Raw genomic sequence first — 19,636 nt, forward strand, 5'->3', positions numbered from 1 at the left:
GACAAAATTTACAGGCTGACCATGGGTTAGGTTTGCATGGCAACTCTCATTGAAGTGCTTGCTGCTAGGCTGCGTGTGGGCTGACATGAAAAGTGGGATATGAGAAAAAGTAGTTATGACAGCAAATACAGCAACTGTTGATTGTGGTCCCTTGCATGAATTTAACTGACCAGTTTTTTTGGTTTATGTACCAAGCTGGTATGGTATGGCATTCTGAGATCCTTGTCAATATTGATCTTAATAGCTGCGTAAAAACAGGATGTAGGATGAGTTGAGTTTCTCTCTGAGTTTGCTAGACTACATAGTGGTCGGGAATTGAAAGGCTGAGAACTGTAAACATTTGTTTAAAAAAAAAGGAAAAAAAAAAGTATCAAGGAATGCACACTCCTAAGCAGTTTCAGTGTGGAGTCATGGCTGCTTTCTCTGCTTTTTTGATGGTTACAAATAATGTCTAATTTACAAAGCTGCTTCCCTAGAGAGGTTAATCTGATCTTTTGCAAAGAGTCCTCAGTTTTGATTGGGACCTTCCAGTCCTACAAGTCAGCTAAATCAAAAAAATACTCATAATAACTCATTGGTAAGGGAATGAGCACATTTTCAATGTAAATAGTTGCATGAATATTCATAAAGGTACAGATATGTAGATTCATAATGGACCTGAATTATTTCCAATAAGGCATTGGAATCATTGCTGGACACAGTGAATGCTATCGCACTTTATATCGTGCTACTTTTGAATGTTATTTTTAACAAAGAGAAGAGTTTTTGGTTGTTATGCAATTTAGTAACATAAGTGTGCAATGATGAACTTGGTGTTAGATCATGAGAGGCATCTAAAAAATGACTTAATTGTTCTTTTATGAAGCTTGGCAAATTGTACATCCAATGAAGTAGTTGTTGAACTATTAAATGTATATTGTGCATAAACTATTAAAACATTTTCTTTACCCACCAGAGTGGGTATATGTTAACGTGCAAACAATACATAGTTGTTGTTTAAACTGTGTCCAAATTTTCTGCAGAAATGTTAAATTGATTTTTTTAAAGGTCTTGGGCTAATAAATACTAAAGGTCTATATCTACTTAAGACCTGAGAGTGTTTTGAAGAGAAGAGGGGGTGTTTGTGTGTTTGTTTGTGTGTTTGTTTTCTTGCAATCTAAGCTGATCTCATTAGGTTAGTACAAACCTTGGTGTAAACGTCTGTTCTTTCTTTCAAATAGAATGGTTTACAATTTGATATAGATTTGTTTAACTTAGAATTAAACTTAACACTCCTATCCTAAACTGAAGAAAGCCATTCGTAAACTGAGATAATGCTTTCCAGTAGGAGGTTGCATCATCTAAATGAACATACCAGGTCATTCTGTTGTGTATACCTCAGGTGTCAACAACACCAAAAACTCTGCTTTTTTCTTTTCCCAATTCAAGACATAGTTAAGAACAACTGAGATTTTGAAAGTCTCAAGCTTCAGTTAGCTACATCTTAATAGAGAATATCTTTGTTGTTCAAGGTCTTGAACATAAAGCTTGTTCTTAAACTTTACTTTCAGATAACCTCTTTGTGAGCAATCAGAATGGATACTACTGTCACTCTCAGACTAGCTTGGATAGAGCCCCTCATGACTACGGTGGTCGAATCCGCAATGGTAGTGTCTATAGTGCACATAGCACAAACTCCCTGAATAATCCACAGCATTACTTGCAGCCATCCCCAATGTCCTCTAACCCAAGCATTACTGGAAGCGATGTCCTCAGGACTGATTATGTCCCATCACACAGACACAGCGCGCTAATACCACCTTCTTATCGGCCCACACCAGACTATGAAACTGTGATGAGACAGCTCAAAAGGGGAATGGTACACACAGATAGGCAGAGTCATTCAATGAGAAATCTCAACATCAGCAATACGTATGCCTACAGCCGGCCTGATGCCTTGGTTTACAGTCAACCTGAAATAAGAGAACATGCACACTTCACTTCCCCTCAGTCTAACCATTACCCATTTAACCTGAACTACAGTTTCCATAGTCAGTCCCCCTACCCCTATCCCGCTGAAAAGCGCCCGGTTGTCGGGGCAGTCAGTGTGCCTGAGCTGACAAATGTGCAGCTCCAGGCTCAGGATTATCCAGCACCAAATATAATGAAGACCCAAGTCTATCGACCTCCTCCCCCATACCCATATCCAAGACCTGCAAATAGTACTCCGGACCTTTCCCGACATATCTACATTAGCAGCAGCAACCCGGATCTTATCACGAGGCGAGTGCATCATTCTGTCCAGACATTTCAGGAAGACAGCCTGCCTGTGGCACATTCTCTACAGGAAGTCAGTGAACCTCTAACATCGGCACGCCATGCTCAGCTGCAGAAAAGGAACAGTATTGAAATAGCAGGCTTGACTCCCAGCTTTGAAGGAATAAGAATAAAAGAGAGGACCATGTCAGCATCTGCAGCAGATGTGGCTCTTCCAAGAGTTATCTCGGAAGGGTCACAGCCCAACATTCTGATGGAGAGAACCAAACAAAAAGAAAATGAACAAGATGAAGGTGTGAGCTGTGATCATAAGAAAACCCTTTCAGATGCCACTATGCTAATTCACAGTAGTGAAGAAGAAGAAGAATTTGAAGAAGAAAACAAAGCTAGTACTAGTCTCTCTCCTCTCCCTGAAGATCGAACCCAACTTTCATCCATAATGGGTGGTTATTCTCATGATCCTGTACTCAACTACCCCTATAGCTCTGTTGCTTCATCTGCTGGCCCTCTGCATATTCTTGAGCCTAAATTACATATTACAGAGACAGAAAAGAGAATAAAAGATATGAGCCCGGTTCATTTATTAGTAGAAAGCCAGGTACAGAGAAGAGGAGAAGGACTGCTTATGCCATCTATGTCAGAATCTGACCTTACAATGTCAGGGAGATACAGAGTAAGGAAGGATTCGATAAAGAAGAGACCTGTGTCTGATCTTTTGTCTGGGAAGAAGAATATTGTGGAAGGCCTTCCCCCACTAGGTGTAAGTGGATATTATTTCTCTTGGTTTGTGTTGTTTCAGATTGTTCTGTGACCAGAGTTGTGTGGGGTTTTTGTTTAAGTGTTTTTGTTGTTGTTTTTTAATCAATCTGAGAGATGCTTTTAAAATGTGTGAATTAAAGCTACTTTATTTTTCTATTTTCTCTCATTAACTTTGTTTAGTTATCTTTTCTCTTTCTCCTTCTCTGCCATGTCTGAATTCTGTTTGGTAGAGTCCTCCCACACAAATCCAACTGTGCAGCCTCCCTTAATCTGACACACTTAAACTATCTAGCAACTGGAGAATTAGCTATTTTAAAGTCAGTTCTAGATCCCAAATTCTGCCCTACCTATGCTTATCTGGAACAAAACCAACTGTTTGCATTCTGCTACCAGCTTTCTAATATTAGAACTGAAAAATCAGATGTAGCTCAGTGTTTACATTTTTGATTCGTTTACCCTCTTATTCTGACCTAAGAGTGTAATCTGACACATTAGGCAGTAAATTCTTCCCTGATACTCTCTTCTTTTCTTTCCTTCATTCCTTCCTCTTTTCATATCCTTTCCCTTTTGCCTTGCCCTTAAGCTGGTTTTATCTCACTGAAGTTACTTCTTGCTTGCAATGCCCCTTTATTCTACTACAACCTTATGAATACATTAAAAGAAATAAATCGGACAACTGCAAGTTTTACTTTTTCTATAATTCCTACTTTGTAGGAACCCCAAGGCTTCTTTGGGACTGTATGATTTCACTCAGTCTTTACTACTCACTTTCCTTAGTTTTATGCAGACCCTCTCATATTTCACACCCTAATAGAGAAAGACCATTTTTATTATTATTTTGCCTTTGTAAAAATTTAATTGTTGCTAACTTTGCCTGCCTGAGAGTGTCAAATAGTTTTCTGCACAAATTGGACTGCAGTGGACCTACTATACAATGTGTGCTGCTGTAGTAAAGGCCAGAGCTGATGCTTCAAATGCTAACGTAAATTATGTATATCAATAGTTACTGTACTTTCATTTTTTGTGTGTGTCAGACTTCTTATATATATGGAGCTAAACACTGTGAAATTAACATTCATCAGCTTTGATTCATTTAAAATTTATTTATGTTTTCTTAAATCTCCTTCCTCCTGTGTTATGTGGATATAGGGAAAAAAGAGGTGATGGCTTCTTGTATTCACATTTAGATATACTCTGTATTTTTTTTCTCTAAAAGATTTATTTTCAGACACTGAGTCTACCAAAATCATACCCTGCCTTTTCCTTCTGATAGCTATGTAAATATACATCTTTTGATACAAAGTTGATATTAAAACTTTTTCACTGTAATTGTTCAGTAAATCACTTTCTATTTCAGTAATGTTTAAGAGTACTCTTGCAGGATAGAAAATTGCCATTTTGTATTCACTATTGAGATGAATTACCTGGTAAAAAAAAAAAAAAAAGTGTCTCCTACCACTCTTTATGCATTTTGCTTTCCAATGAACTCTTAGTGTTGTGTTTGTGTTCACTTTAAAATGCAGTCTCATCCTCTTAGCTTTGTCTTTGTATTCCTTACTCCATTCGGCTTTCAGAAGCATTTATCACTGTTCAGGCAGCATATTCACCCATATATTCAGTGTTGTGTTTTCTTTTTCTTTTTTTTTTTTTTTTTTTTAACAACCAAACTAAGCAACTGCAAGAATGATATTTTTTTTCCACTTATGCTTTCTAAAAGAATCATCTGAATTTATTATTTCATAGAAATCTCCCATTTATATTTCTCTCAAATAAAGAGTGGTCACTACAGTAGTTTAGATTCATAGTCTGCTTCAGGGTTCAGATCTGCCTGTAGTCCTGTGTTCATGTTTTGTATGTACAACTTGTTGTAAATGTAGTGAAACATTTTATTATATCCAGATATCTTAAAGGTTTAGTCTCACTTTAGTGTCCACTCGTAGGGAAGAAGAGTGTCTGCAAATTGTGTAGTCCAGTAAAGAACCATTAGTGTATTTATTGGTTGGATAGTGATTCTAGTTCTGTCCAAGAATGTTACTTATCCAGAGTAGCTGCCTCACACCCTCAGTTGTGAGCTTTGTAGAGAACAATATTTGTCATTCTCATGCAGTTTCATTAACCTGTGTGGAATGAAGACAGACTTGTGTTGTGTCCTTGGAGGAATGTAGTCCCACCACCCTAATCTCTCACTGCAGTGCTTATCAAAAGAAGGGTCAGAGCTGTTTGCAGAAGGGGTCAAAGAAGTATCCTTTGCTAAATGGAACTCATCAGGGTTCTGCTTGGTAACTTCATCAGTTGTTTAAGAATATTTGTAAGTTCTAGCTTTTCTTTTGCAGGGTATGAAAAAGAATAAAACTGATGCAAAAAAAATAGGGCCTCTAAAGCTAGCTGCCCTGAATGGACTAACTTTGACTAGAATGCCTCTACCAGATGAGGGGAAGGAAGAATCAACAAGAGGAACGAATGATGAAAGGGTATGGTGAAGATTTTCATGCTTGATTTCTCTTTAACACATGTAATTTTTCAAAATGAATTGCATATGAATGGTGCTTTATGTCAACTTCAAACTGATTCAGAGTAACTCAAATAGTGAGAATAGAAACAAAACAGACAAACTTTTGCTTGCTAAGTCATTGCCAGAAGTATTGGGTATAACTCAGATTTTTCTTTAAGATTTAAGATGACAGTGATTCTAGTTAGAGTTCACCCTTTGCACGCAGAGCAGATCAACTAACATCTACTGACACGTCTTTATGCCAAATCTTTCTGTTTTCTCTTTTAATTTTTGGGTTGTTTGCCAGAATGAAAACAGATTAAACTTAAAATTATGAGTGTGAGCATGAACTCGATTGTAATGACTAGTTATTTATACAGTTTTTACAACAAATTGTGCGGTTATATTGCATTCCCAGGGTACAGCCTGCACAGATTGCATTTATGTTTTCCTCAGGTGACTTCCTGAAAGTATAGATGGAACTTGTGTGATCTGCTGAAATTTTAAATCCACTAAATTATCTCAGATCACTGAGAGGACATCAGGTTCTAGAACAGGATCATACTTTCAGAAATACAAGACTTCATTTTCTTGTGTCAGGGTAACCAATGTCAATAAGCATACTTCAGCCTGCCTCATATACCAATAAATGGATGCAGAAAAGTGTGAAACATGGTCAATATCCAGTCTGTGAAGGGCTATTCAGAATAATGCTGTCATCACACATCAAACTGGGGAGCAACTAGAGACACCGAGGTCTGCGATGATTATTGTATATATATTGCAGCCAGTGGTCTCTCTGGAATCTGGTTCTGAACATGGTCGGGCATCCTCAGCTGCAGACCTCCATCTACCTCAATTTGCTGACATTCACGGAGCAAGATTAGAACCTGAAGGGAATGGTCACGCTCTCACCAGCTGCAGTTTAAGGAACAGGCCAAGAAAATTAGTTTCAAATTACATAGTAGAAATTCAGTCTTGGGTTTTGAAGGCTTGAACTTAGGTCTATAGGAGAGAGATTTGACTGTTAACTTCAGCTATGTTGAAACGACTTTTTGAACTACATATACTCCTTAAAGATGGTAGGGGAGGACAGAAGTTAACGTTGTGTTATTCAAATACTCTTCTACATTTAGTACTTATGTTAGTTATTTCCTCTTGCTTGTATCTATCATCACTTCCTTGATTTACCTTCATTTAATTCAGCCATGTTACTATTCAGCTAGTTTTTCCCAAAGTGCTAAGGGAAAAGCAGAAACTGTAAATTGAAGTTATGAGGAGAATGGAAGTCACTACACCTTTGCTTCAGGCAGTCATGTACAGGAAGAATAGATGTCATGAAATGGGAGTGATTCCTAAAGCTGTGGAGAAGAGGCAATACAAATTAGACGTGACATGAAAGAAAGTCCAGACTACAGATATTTTTAGAAGACAAAGACTTTATAGTTGTTTCGATGCCTCTTTCATTGCTCAGCTTCATGTTGCTATTAGTTTAAATGAGGAAACCTAGCCTAAAGATTTAAAGGAGTTCGGACAATTAATGTACTGAAGTGTAAATTGCATATGATGGAGATTTTACACCTTCCTCTGCAGCATTTGGCATCAGAGTTATTTGATACAGGATACTTTTCTGATCTGATACCGCAGAGCAGTTGCTGAGAGAGGCTGGGGACATGTGACATAGATGAAATTTTCTGGCTGAAATCTTACATATTTTTCCTCTAATTATTGTTGGCAAAGAGATGTTGAAATTCCAGAAGTGTCTTATGATTTAGAAAGAACTTGGTTTTGAAAGAATAAATCTTTTGGTGGGCTAATTAAATAAAACAGATTGAATTGTACTAGTAGAAAAAAATCCTTGTTTTATATCTGAGCTGCAGCAGGAGGTTCTAAGAAGGATTTACTGCTGTCTTCAACTTTTAATATCTTCAGCCTAAGAAAATGTGGAATACTAGAGGTGAATGATAAATTCATTGAATGAGGCAAACATTTTGTTTTACATTTATGGAGTTCTTTCTCCATCTGAACAATAAATGTGACTTTTTTTTTTTTTTTTTTGGACTATATGGTTAAATGAGATTTTTCAAATGATTTAATCCAATGTGCTATATTGAGAAGGATGATTAATGAGTATGTCTTGCTCAAAAGTATTTGAGGCAGTTTGTACTGTAGCATAAACCACCTGGTTTGATCCAATATTTATTTTCCAGCTAGGTTGTCTTTATAGAAACTAAGTAGTTTTTGTTTTATACTATTAATATCCGTAGTCTTTGTGACTTAGTGAAGGATAACAGGGTACTTATACTGTTTTCACTTGAAAAAAAAAAATCCTGCTAGTTAAAATTGCTTCTAATTTGTTCTGGTATGTTTGTACAAACATAGTAGCTTGAAAAGCATTACAAAAGTATATAGGAGAGGAAAACACATACACTTTATCCTTCGTGAATTCTGTGTTAAAATAGACTTGTATCAGAACGTGACTTCATGTAGTTATCTTTGTTCTGTCTTTTAGTGTAAAGTTCTGGAACAACGGTTAGAACAGGGAATGGTGTTTACTGAATATGAGCGCATTCAGAAGAAAAGGCTTATAGATGGTGAGTGCTCAATAGCTCGGCTTCCTGAAAATGCTGAGAGAAACCGCTTCCAGGACGTCCTTCCTTATGATGATACCAGAGTAGAACTAGTCCCAACCAAAGAAAATAACACGGGTTACATCAATGCATCTCATATCAAGGTAAGAGAAAGACTGTTGGAGCTTTTTTTTTTCCAGTTTATATGGTGAATAAAAATGGATGTGGATATTAATTTTGGTTTTGTCAGATGGCTAAGAATCCTTCCCTCCCTCTCCAGAGGTTTCTGGGGGGAAAGAGGGAACCTGTTTTTCCCCACTGCTTAGAAGAATAGTAAAGGGTTAATTAATTACTGGAGAGGTCTTTTGGCTTTCATTTCTATACTGGAGAGGTCTTTTTTATTGATCATGTCTCTCCCATCTCTTCGATCTCTCTCCTGATTGGTACTAACAGAAGGCATGTCCATTCTTCCCATAGTTAAGAAGGAAGGTAACTTTTAAATAAATTGGGATTCTTTGCAATAATGAAATTTTAGAACTGCAGTGACAATACTAATTATTTCATCCTCTTCTGCACTCTCAGGCTAGGTCCACAGGTCCACAACAGGTAGTAGTCTGGCTCCCTGCTTAAGTATGTTTTTTTTTTTTTGATGGTTAGAGGGAAACGGATGGTGCTAGAGGGAATTCCGCTTTTTCATAATTTTTGGATGACCCTTTTCCCCAGACTTAGTTCTTTAAACTCTATTAAAAACAGTTTGCAGAAAAAAAAGTTTGCAGGGTGACCTCAAGAACCTTTGAGGCAGTTCATTCATTTTCAATCTACTTACTAAAGTGCAACTTAGAGAGTTTTTATTACTTGAGTAGTTGTTGCAGTTGTTTTATTGTCTTATTTTAAATCTGATTCTTTCCTGGTGTAGTACCATAGTTTCTATATTTCAACTCATTTCCAAATTTGGAGTAACTCTTCTGACCTTTCTGAATTAAATAATATTTTGAGGAAACATCAACTAATACTGACTTCTTCTGGTGCGCATAATAGCATTTGCCTTATCAGAGTATGAAAGCTTCTTTAAACCTGAATTGGCCAGAATACCTTGAATTCACAAAAAAAGAAATATAATGTACAAATAAGTAAAGATAATTTATGCTTATAATGTAAAATACATTTATTTAGCTATGTGCTTACATAATTTTAAACATTGTTTCTCTTGATCTGATGTGGCAAGGTGCAAGTAAAAAATTGGAGGAAGGTATAAATCACAGTGTCTTACTTCTGCACTGTTGCTGTTTGTTTCAGTTTGTGCATCTTGAAATGGCTGGCGTAGGAACTGGGAAAGGGTTTTACATAATTAGTAATCAAATTTATCTCTTTTTACAGATTTCGGTTGGTGGCATGGAGTGGGATTACATTGCTACACAGGGCCCTTTGCAGAATACATGTCAGGATTTCTGGCAGATGATCTGGGAACAAGGAATTGCCATCATAGCTATGGTGACAGCAGAGGAAGTGAGTACAGACCCAGTCAGGTCTATTCCTGAAACTTATGCAATGATTTTGTTCTGATCCATTAGAGTAAAAGGATCTTTCCTCCAACAAATAGATTAAAGATAATTTTCTGGTGACCCCTTTGCCACTCTGTATTGTTTTTCTTGGCAGAAAGCTCTACACTTGCAAACTCTTTCCTATGGAAAATTGGTTTATTCAGTGAAAAGCCAGTACACTGCAGTAGCACTTAATAGAGGGGAAATACAGTTAAAGGAATGTTTGTTGTATGAATGTTTTCATGTTTATTGTAAAGGAATTGTTTTGCTTTTAAGGAAAGTGGGAGAGAAAAAAGCTTCAGATATTGGCCACGTCTTGGCTCAAGGCACAACACTGTAACATATGGAAGATTTAAGATTACCACACGATTCCGTACTGATTCAGGCTGCTATGCAACTACGGGTTTGAAGATCAAACATCTTCTCACAGGACAGGAGAGAACAGTTTGGCATTTGCAGTACACTGACTGGCCAGAACATGGCTGTCCAGAGGATTTAAAGGGATTTCTCTGTAAGTTTTATTTAATAGCTTGTTGTTGTTGTTTTTATACCACCTAATATGTCTGCTAAACATTAATTAGCTTTTGATAGCTATGCCAAGCACTCTACTGCAAAAGGTGTCTTTACACTAGTAAGATATGCTGAATTGTGTTTCTGATAGGAGTACACCTGCCAGTTTGTTTAAGTAACTATTTCAATCTAAAGCAAAATACATAATTTACTAAAATTCATCTAGGTTAAAACATAATTATACTAAATGTCACATATTTGAATATGTGCCAGCAATAGCAAGATGGCCACAAGCTGGTTTTGGTGGGGGGTAGGAAAACAAGGGAATCCATAGAAAAGTTGGATGATTTTTGTATATCTGTATTGCTCTGGTTGGGTTATGATTTGTGATGTATATAACGTATAATTTTTCTGTGGGATGTCGTTTGTTAAATTACTGCTTTTCCAGTGGTTGTGCAGTGTAATAGCACGGCTTATGGAATTTTTATTTCCTAAATTTGTCATTCTTATGTTGTTCAACTCAATAGCATACTTGGAAGAGATCCAGTCAGTGCGGCGCCATACAAACAGCACTGCAGATCCTAAGAACTCTAATCCTCCTGTGCTGGTGCATTGCAGTGCAGGTGTAGGACGAACAGGAGTGGTCATACTGTCAGAGATCATGATTGCCTGCTTGGAACACAATGAGGTGATCTCCTTTTTTTCCTCATGTTTTCAATAATGTTAGGTAGTGGAAGAGTAAGTAATCTGCCTAATAAGTATTTTATGGCTGTTCATCTGAGCTTTCCTAAGACATGGTCTTTGGAAGAGCCCTTACAATTATGGTTGAAAGCGCTCTTGGCAATTTAACAGAAGTTAATAATCTTCTATGGTTGCCTACTTACACACTTGGAACGCTCAGTTAGGATGTTGAATCACTGAGTGGAACAAGGTATGCTCTGGGCTACTGAGCACGTTTCAGGATGTTGCCTTGGCTTTACCACTTCATGCCTTAGTTTTAATAATTAATGTTCAAGAACATGTTTGTAGTCAGTCTCTTGTGCTTGTTATTAAATGTTTTTCTTCCTTAGTGTAATAGTACTTGCAGTACAAGTCTCAGTGGAGGACAAAGTGGTAGTTTAATAAAATAAAACCTAGTCCTATCAGCCTTTAGCTAGAAGTGAGCAGTTGTAAAGCAATTGGTAACATTATGTGCTGCCTGAAACTCAACAAATTGATTGTTCCATCTATTGTTTCCTTATCCTAACAGTGCAACAGACTTTTGCAGCTATTAGATTTGTGAGGACTCACATAGCCCATAAGATAGGCAAATATTTCACAGATGAGGAAGCTGAGGTAGGCATGGTCAGCAGTGTAATGACGCCCATACTGTAGGTATGGGCTGAATTATCAGAGCTGAAATTAGAGCAGCTGATTCAGTCCCCAGATCACTGGTACTGTCTTGAATCATCTGCTGAGAAAGGACAAGTGAGTCTCCTTGCTTACCAGTTACTTGTAATCATTTGTTCTCTTCCTCCAGATGCTGGACATCCCACGAGTGCTGGACATGTTGAGGCAGCAGAGAATGATGATGGTGCAGACTCTTTCTCAGTACACTTTTGTCTATGGAGTTCTCATTCAATTTCTCAAAAGCTCAAGACTTATATAATCCCTCCCACTTCCTAAGGGACACTGCAAGAGTTTACAGAAAGAAAATTACAGTTGTCCAGGCAGACCTGCTCTCACTGTTTTTTTCTTTGTATGATGAATCACACAGTTACCTTTTAGGGCTGGTATGTGACTGTTAAATGCAAGTCAATGTAACAGTCCTTGCAAAGCAGGATCTTCGCTGGACTAAATTCTTCCCATGTTCAGCTGCAGCCATATTAGGGAATGATTTTACTTGTACTGGTCTGGAGTACTTGGAAACTTTTTTAGAGTGGTGTTACATTGGGCAAAATAAATATCTTACAGAATGGAAGTACATGGCACAATTGTACTAACTTTTTTTTTTTTTTTTTTTTTTTTAATGTAATTAACTGTGCAAAAGCTAAAATCTGTGGATGCACATGGGGAGAGAAACCTGCTCCTTGGGAATGTCAAGGTCTTACACAGTTTCATTCTGCTTTCAGTTTTATATTTAGAGCACCTGTATTTTTTAAAATGAACTTTTGGTTTCCTCTGGTTTACTTTGCAGAATTAGCAGTTCTTACATACTTTAAGTGGTTGCTTTAAGGGCAGTTATTTTTGTATTTTTTTTAAACCAACTTTTTAAACAATATATTATTTTCAGAGGAGAGGATTGACAATGCTTGAACTGAAAAATTGTGCAGAAAGTACTAGGGTAATAGGTAGTTGTAGAGTGCTGTGTAATAGAACTTACAGGTGAACGATCAAGTTAACTGTTGAGAATTTCCATTTGAGTAGAAGCAAGTTTACCTATGGGATTGTAGGCAACAAGCAGGGGAAAAATACTGTAATTATCTACAAATGTCCTGGAAGGAAATGGATGAGAGAAAGTACATATTCAGTATTATTCATATATTTAGAGGACAGTTTGATTTTACTGGCTGAAATCAAAGTGGATGCAAATGTTTTAAGCACTTTTTTTGCTCTGTTATTTATGTAGTTAAACATAGAAACTATAATCATGTATTGTTTCATATGGTAATATGCCATTACTAACCTGTTATTTTAGGAAGAGCCTTTAAAGTTCATGAAGTGAGAGAACCAAAATTGGAGTAAGAAGGTGCATAGTGGCGCAGTGGGAATGATCGTGTAACACATAATGGAGGAGGCGTGGCAGCTGTGATTGCTGGTTTGCACAGTGCAAAGATGACCATTCAAAATGTTCATGTTCCCAGTCAGGAGAGCCTTTAAAGCACTGGAAGTTTCTGTAGAATCCTTCAGCCTATTTTGTTAGTGCTAGAACAGGTTTTGCTAGTGGTGGGCAGTGTTGCAATGAAGAATGTTCACAGGAGCTGTTTGAGAATGCCTGCAGAATGTAAGAACTCTTTGAGGTAACACTGGAGATGTGGGTATTTTGGTAACTGTACAGCTGGCAGTCAGTGCTTGTGGTGTGGATCTGAAGATGTCCTGCCTCTGCTGGTTATATTGTCCCTGACTAGTGCAGGTCTGGTCTAATGATGGTATCCCTGAATACTCTTTTGTCTGTGTTTTTAAAATGGGGACAGTGTGGTTTTACCTGCCTTTTCAAGTGTTTTGAGATGCTGAGTTGAAAATCCCTATACAAAAGTGAGCTATTTGTTCTTAGATATCTGGTACAACTGCAAAAAAACTTATAGCAGACCAGTCTACAGGTGTGTTTAAATATTTATTTCTCATGATACCTGCTTAACGAAACGAAATGAGACCGATAGTGATTTTTTTCACCGGTGAAGTGATGTTATTTTTCTCTGACCTGCCTCAAGGGCTTGGAAACTATCATGAATAATTACCCCACCACACCCCCCCCTTCAAAACAATGATTGTCCTCTCAAAGTAATAATTAAAATAGTCATAAATAGGTTGCCTCAATTTCCTTTGTAATAAGCTACATGTATATAGATAAGCACAAGGTTCAAATGACTTTGTGCTAATATGTTGTTCTATAGAAATATACTGGTTTAAAATACACTGTAGCATTCAGCTAGTGCATTTAGTCGTCTTTTGGACAGTCCAAATTGTTCTACTTTCAGTAGCAGTAAGATTGAATATTGTAGATGGGGGAAAATATTCTTTCTGTAACTATGAAGTGCCTAGCAAGTATTAACTACCAGATGTAAAACTGGAAGGAACACTGCCTTATACCAGAGAACACCAGCTACTGAAGACTGATTCTTATATATAGTCTTGCAAGCAAACCAATTTGATGCATCTGTGTTAAGTATCAGTGAAAGAAACAAAGATGTTTGTACTGTGCCCTGTGTTTAAAAACACTGTGTTTTTTTCTTTACTTTTTTACCACAGTTCACCTAAGTCTTCAGAAATATTTGTGAGTGGAAAGGTATACTCTAGAATGTAGCTGGTACCATTTCTGAAGTTTGAACTGTGATCATAACACGATACCTGCAGCTTTCTATGAAATTATATATGGCCACAACTTCAAGCGACACTTTTTATCAATTCAGAAGTTACATCAGATATAAAGCATTAAAAAGAGCAATCAAAATAAGCAATTTAATTCCAAACTTCTGTGGTGGCTTCTGAGGTGGGTGAGGGAGTAAGTCTTTTGTTTTGGTTACCTTTTTTGTCTTGCTGATAGGAACTGAGTTCTCTTTTAGAGGTGGTCACTCTCTAATCTGGTAGTCAGTCTTGATATTTTTAAGCAATAACACTGCTACCTCCTCCACTTCAGCTTTCAGATCTTTCCATCAGCAGTGCATTTCTGCATCAATAGACTTGACTTCATGTGAATTTTCCTACTGAAGATAGCAGGATTGTTTTTATATATAAGCATATGTCTCCAAGTGAGCTTTAAAAATGAGCAGTTTTTCTTCTGAAGACACCAAAAGAAATGAAACTCCACAACCTCCTGTAACAAAATTAATTTAAAAGCATTGTTTAGATTCTTAGATAACTTCTAAAAGAACATTCAGTTTTTAGCTGTTCTGAGCCTTGAAAGGGATGCTTTTTACACCTAGTTGCGCTGGATACATTGTAAAGTGTTGGACTTTCTAAGAAAATTAATTGCCCAAACCTAGTCACAGCCTGAACTGCATGTGGATCTGTCTGTCAAAAGCTTAAAATTCCCCTATACACCTATCCATTTTTGCCAAACGTGCTTCTGTTTGGATGGGGAAGAAACCAGATAATTATCACGTGAGATTTGAGTTGACTTTTTTTAGTGGAAAAATTGCGTGAAGCTATTCCTGAGGTACATGATGAAGAGCAAGATGTAGGTCTCTAGGAAAGCCAAAGTTCTCAGGGATAAATACAGGTGCTATAGTACTGCCAGGAGACAGAGTTGACTGTCTTGTGTGCTAGGTGGAAAATGCTTTTTAGAATCAAATTCTATGAAGAGTCAAGAGAAGAAGCTACGAATTGTAGTAAGGGCTTCTGACCTTTGATTTCTGCCTTGTTTGCAATGAGGAGAGATTGTTTGGCCAATGAATCTTTGTATTCTTGGGCTCGCAGCTCTTCTCTAAAAACAAAATTCAAAGCCCTGTTGACTGCGAAGGTGACGCTGACTTAGCAGGCTTTGCTGTAGGCTGCAAAGCACGTCTCACTCGTCCTGTGACAGAGTTGGAGCAGCATGTTGGAGTTCTGCATAGTGTTGCTGCAGCCTGCAGAACAGTGCTGTCCTTTTTCTGCTGCACGTAGGAATGTGGTCCCCATGAGCAGCACAACTTTTATGCCTTAGCATTACTCTCATTGTGCACAACTGAATGGTGAAAACTACAACTGCAGGCCACTATGGTTTAGATTTGTAAATGTAACTAAAAGCAGGTGAGCAAGGCAGAATTCCTGTAACTTCTGTGGATGATGAAAAGTTGCTCTAAATTATCATGAATGTTTATATATATATATATATATATAAAAGTAAATTAATAATAAATAAGAGTAAAATGAGTGTTAAAATGGAAAAATTCTTGGCATTTTGAGAAAGTATGTATTTTTTGGCTCCTCTTGTAATCTTGTGCATCTTTTTATCTTTTTTTTTTTTTTTTTTTTTAAGTGAATGACATTTGGAGCACTTTTCTCCAAAAATAGCTTCTTAAATCCAATAACTAAGGCTACCAGAGGCTGCTGGTACATTTTTCTTGTTGGAGCAGCTGTTAAAGTTGAGTGGCTCATAGATTTCAATGGCCTTTGGACCAAACTCGGGAACTGCAGGGTTGTTTATCATACAAGTTAGCTGTGTAATGGGACCTCGGTTTTAATACCAGTAGTGTTACTAAAACCCTGGAATTAAAATAGTGAACTCATTACTATACTGCAATAGTTAGCTCAAATTACTAATTTAAAAGGAACAACAGTTCAATTGCTAATAATTCCATGCTTTAGGTAGTTGTTTTGTTGTTTTTTTTTTCCCCAATATTTAAAACTCATGCAAAGACAGAGCTCAGTCCTGCAAGACACAAAATTCCCTAAGTTCTTCCTGATACTGTGGGAATTAAAAAATGCTTATTGCCAGTGAAAGTTTGAGCCTTTAAATCATGAATATTCACGTCTACTTTAAATTTAAATACAGATTACAAGAATTAACCAAAAGAATGCAGCAGGAATGTGCATACATGAAACTAGAGCATTAAAAGGAAAAGTAGCTGAGATAGCTTGGAAGAAATTCTCTTTTGAAAGTACAAAATGTTGGAACCAGAGAGCATGGATCTGAGGAATGACTGAAGGCATTTGGAGGAGGATTTGGAACATGTATCCACAGCAGAACTGCTAGAAGGGTTTGATTCATATGGTATGTTTTTCATGGCATAGTAGGGTAAGTGAGCATGTAGTCATAGGTGTTATTTTTACAGGCTTTTTAAAATGTGATTTTTGAAACTCCAAATATTTTTTTTCAGAAGCTGTGTTATTTTTAAACATATTCTTTTCCAAATGGATGCAATGCAATCTGTCAGCTCAGTTTCTGTTTACTCATTAAAGGTCAGATTTTCGAACTGTGGTCTCTGGTTTTCCATGTGCAAACTGCAGGGTGAATAAGCATACATGCAAATTTGCACCAATAACTTCTAATGGATACAGGTTAGACTGGAAGCTTAAGTAATTTTGTGAATGCAGCTAGATGTTTACTGCAGGTGTGAATTACACCAGGTTATGGTTGGGTTGAGAATCAGATCCTTGAAATGTGGAATTTTAACATGTGCTTACAAATATGTTGCAGTGCAGTGTTTGCCATACACTGATATGAAAACTTCAGAGAATCTCTAATATTGTGCTAGGATATGGGAAAATATCTTAAACTTTCAACAGCTTTTGCAAATATGTCTGTAAAAAAGATTCTTAATAAGATCCTATTGGGGACCAGCTAACTTGGTGTGTTTTGCTGGCATCACATACGTTACCTTAAGGTCTACAAGGACTGTAAAAAAAATAAATCTTAATTTCTATGAGCATTTCAAAAAACAGTTGCTAAATGACCTTTGATTCTGTTCTTTGCTGTTTTCCACATGATGCTGCATTTAGTGGTTAAGAATAACCTCCAGTGTATTTGCTCTTTAGAAGTCCATTCTTCAGCTCTAACTGGGGAACGAAGGCAGAAATAAAGTGCAAAGATTTAACAGAGTTTACAACAGATCCAGCGTGTGGCAAGTTAGAGAGCAAGTCTGTAGACACCGTAATGTTGTTTTGTTTCAGATAGGTGGCAATCAGTACTACCAAATTGTTACTTTTACAAGCACAGTTTCAGAAGGCGCCTCACCTTTAAAAAGGGAATTTAAACGCTGTTTTTCCATATGGAAATATTTAAGAAAAAAAAATAGGGGATTTTGAAGTATTTAAAGACTTCGCAAACGCTGTTCATTTGTAAAATGATAGGAGGCTTGATAGGAAAATAACATGTAAAATCCTCCAGTCTGTCACATTGCTAATCCTGAATAATTCTGGCAGACAAGGTGTACATGCTGTCTCTTTGCAAAAATACTTCCTGAAGTTGCTTTGAAATACCCCAGATCCCTGTGTCCTCTTTATGGATGATCTGGGGAGACTTAGGTGGAAATTTTAGAAACTTGAACTTGCAGATCAGTATGTACACTCCTGCACATTGCTGAAATCTCTTCTTTCACCTAAAGCAAGCTGTGTTTGAAGTCCTTTCAGCAGCTGTGTAGGACTGAGTCCTTGCTATCAGAGCAATACAGGATCTGGCTCTGTTTTCTTCCATTTTTGTTCGAGTCAATATGCAAGGATTTAAATGGAACTTTATTTAAAAGTAACAACATGAATTTTCAAGTATTATTTTCTAGTACTAAGCTAGTGGTTAACACATCTATTTTTGCTGTCTTGCCACCAATACTGTAAAAATGTATAATCAAAACAGCTTTAATTCTTGTAAAACTGAAATTGGTTTGTAAAACAGTGTACAAATTGTGTTTCATAGACAGAAAAGCTTGTATTACTGAATGTAATATATGTGAAATGAATATATAATAGTCTATTTTTGCCATGAAAATAAATATTTGAAGCAACTATGAGTTTTTATTGTTCCATTATTAAAAGAAAAATCAGTGAACTTAATTTTAATGTGCAACCTTAGCCTGGGACTTCACCTTCCATGCACAAAGATGTCATCCCTCTGTCAAAGCTTTGCAAGTGCTGTCCTGTGTTTTAATATGAAGATAAAACTTACACTGTCAGATACTAATGGTTCTCATCTTTACAGCAGGAAAGTTTTGTGACTGACACCCTATCATCATTTTAGATATTTTTGCATTTTCAGGGACTTTTTTAGTACTAAACATTAATTTCTCTTTTACCTTTAAGCAGAGGAAGGATAAAAATGTTTCAGAAGTTGAAAAACTCATTCTAAAAGTAGGTGACAAAAGAAATAATCTACTGCATACTAAGTATCATTGGAGCTCCTAGCAATACTTAATAGTGAAGTTTTCTTCATTTTGTTATTGATATTTAGTCAAAAAGGGAGGCGATACAAAAGGCACAATATGATGGGTGAATTGTATACTGGACACTGCAATTGCACACTGGACAATTGTATACCCATTGTCTTTGCTAAACTTCAAATATGCTGCCTACTTACCTATTTCAGGAACTACTAGTATGTTAATAAAACTTTGTCTTCCAGGCATGCTCAATTTGATGGCATTAACCTACTAAAGGTAAGATAATAACTTACCAACCATCTGTGTACTTGTCTGATCAATTCCCAAGTCCTGGGGAATGTCCTGTGCAATGTTCAGCATGTGCAAAATGCTCTTATTTGGCATGAATTCAAAATCAAGAGGAAAGTGTGACTTCTCAGGGTCCTAGGCATATGGTAAAAACACTCAGCCATTCTGATCAAAGCTATTATTTGTACTGGTTTTGGACGTGAGGGAAAGGTCTCTCAGAAACCAAAATTTCCCCTAAAATTACTCTAATCTTTTGGGCTGCAGCTGTTATTTTCCAGCCACTGTAAAATTGCCAGTGGAGCCTCGTGGTGGCCAGAGCTGGCTGATAGCAATTCTGGGGTCTGGCACAAGCAGCTGGCATGTTTCTTGGGTGGGAGCTCGAGGACTTGGTACAAGAGGAACTACAGGGAGCTAATAGGAGAAGTTCCTCAACCAGGTGAGACTCAGGAGAGCTGAAGTAGCTCTCATTCTGCTGTTAGGGCTGTTTAAATGTAGCATGGCTGTAGATAGATGCAGTTTGTGTGAAACTCAGCAGTGCTAGGTACTAGCTGGAAGTTCTGTGTGTGACAGGATATGGCTTTGGTTTGTTTTTTAAATGCATTCCTTTTCCCTGAGTTGTCAATGACAACATATAAATTTGTGTTTTCTCTCTTCCAATATTGCCACGATCATCCCCGGAAGGCTGGATTCTTCATGAAGACAGAAGCTGCACAGCACCACAAAGTTGTTGCC

General features: G+C 37.1%; 1 protein-coding gene across 3 annotated transcripts in view; it reads left to right on the forward strand.

The window, feature by feature from the left end:
- PTPN21 (protein tyrosine phosphatase non-receptor type 21) overlaps nt 1–18,245 on the forward strand; it is a 42,472-nt gene extending 24,227 nt beyond the window's left edge. For all 3 annotated transcript variants that reach the window (XM_082762049.1, XM_082762051.1, XM_082762050.1), the window contains 7 exons: nt 1,551–3,016; nt 5,349–5,486; nt 8,019–8,240; nt 9,454–9,582; nt 9,894–10,128; nt 10,655–10,815; nt 11,647–18,245. In XM_082762049.1, coding sequence (XP_082618175.1) covers nt 1,551–3,016; nt 5,349–5,486; nt 8,019–8,240; nt 9,454–9,582; nt 9,894–10,128; nt 10,655–10,815; nt 11,647–11,775 — 2,480 coding nt within the window. In that variant the 3' untranslated portion in view covers nt 11,776–18,245. The remainder of the gene's footprint in view (nt 1–1,550; nt 3,017–5,348; nt 5,487–8,018; nt 8,241–9,453; nt 9,583–9,893; nt 10,129–10,654; nt 10,816–11,646) is intronic.
- Nucleotides 18,246–19,636: the final 1,391 nt, after the last annotated feature.

This window comes from Aythya marila (genome assembly GCF_965140915.1).
Source record: "Aythya marila genome assembly, chromosome: 5".
Lineage (NCBI taxonomy): Eukaryota > Metazoa > Chordata > Aves > Anseriformes > Anatidae > Aythya > Aythya marila.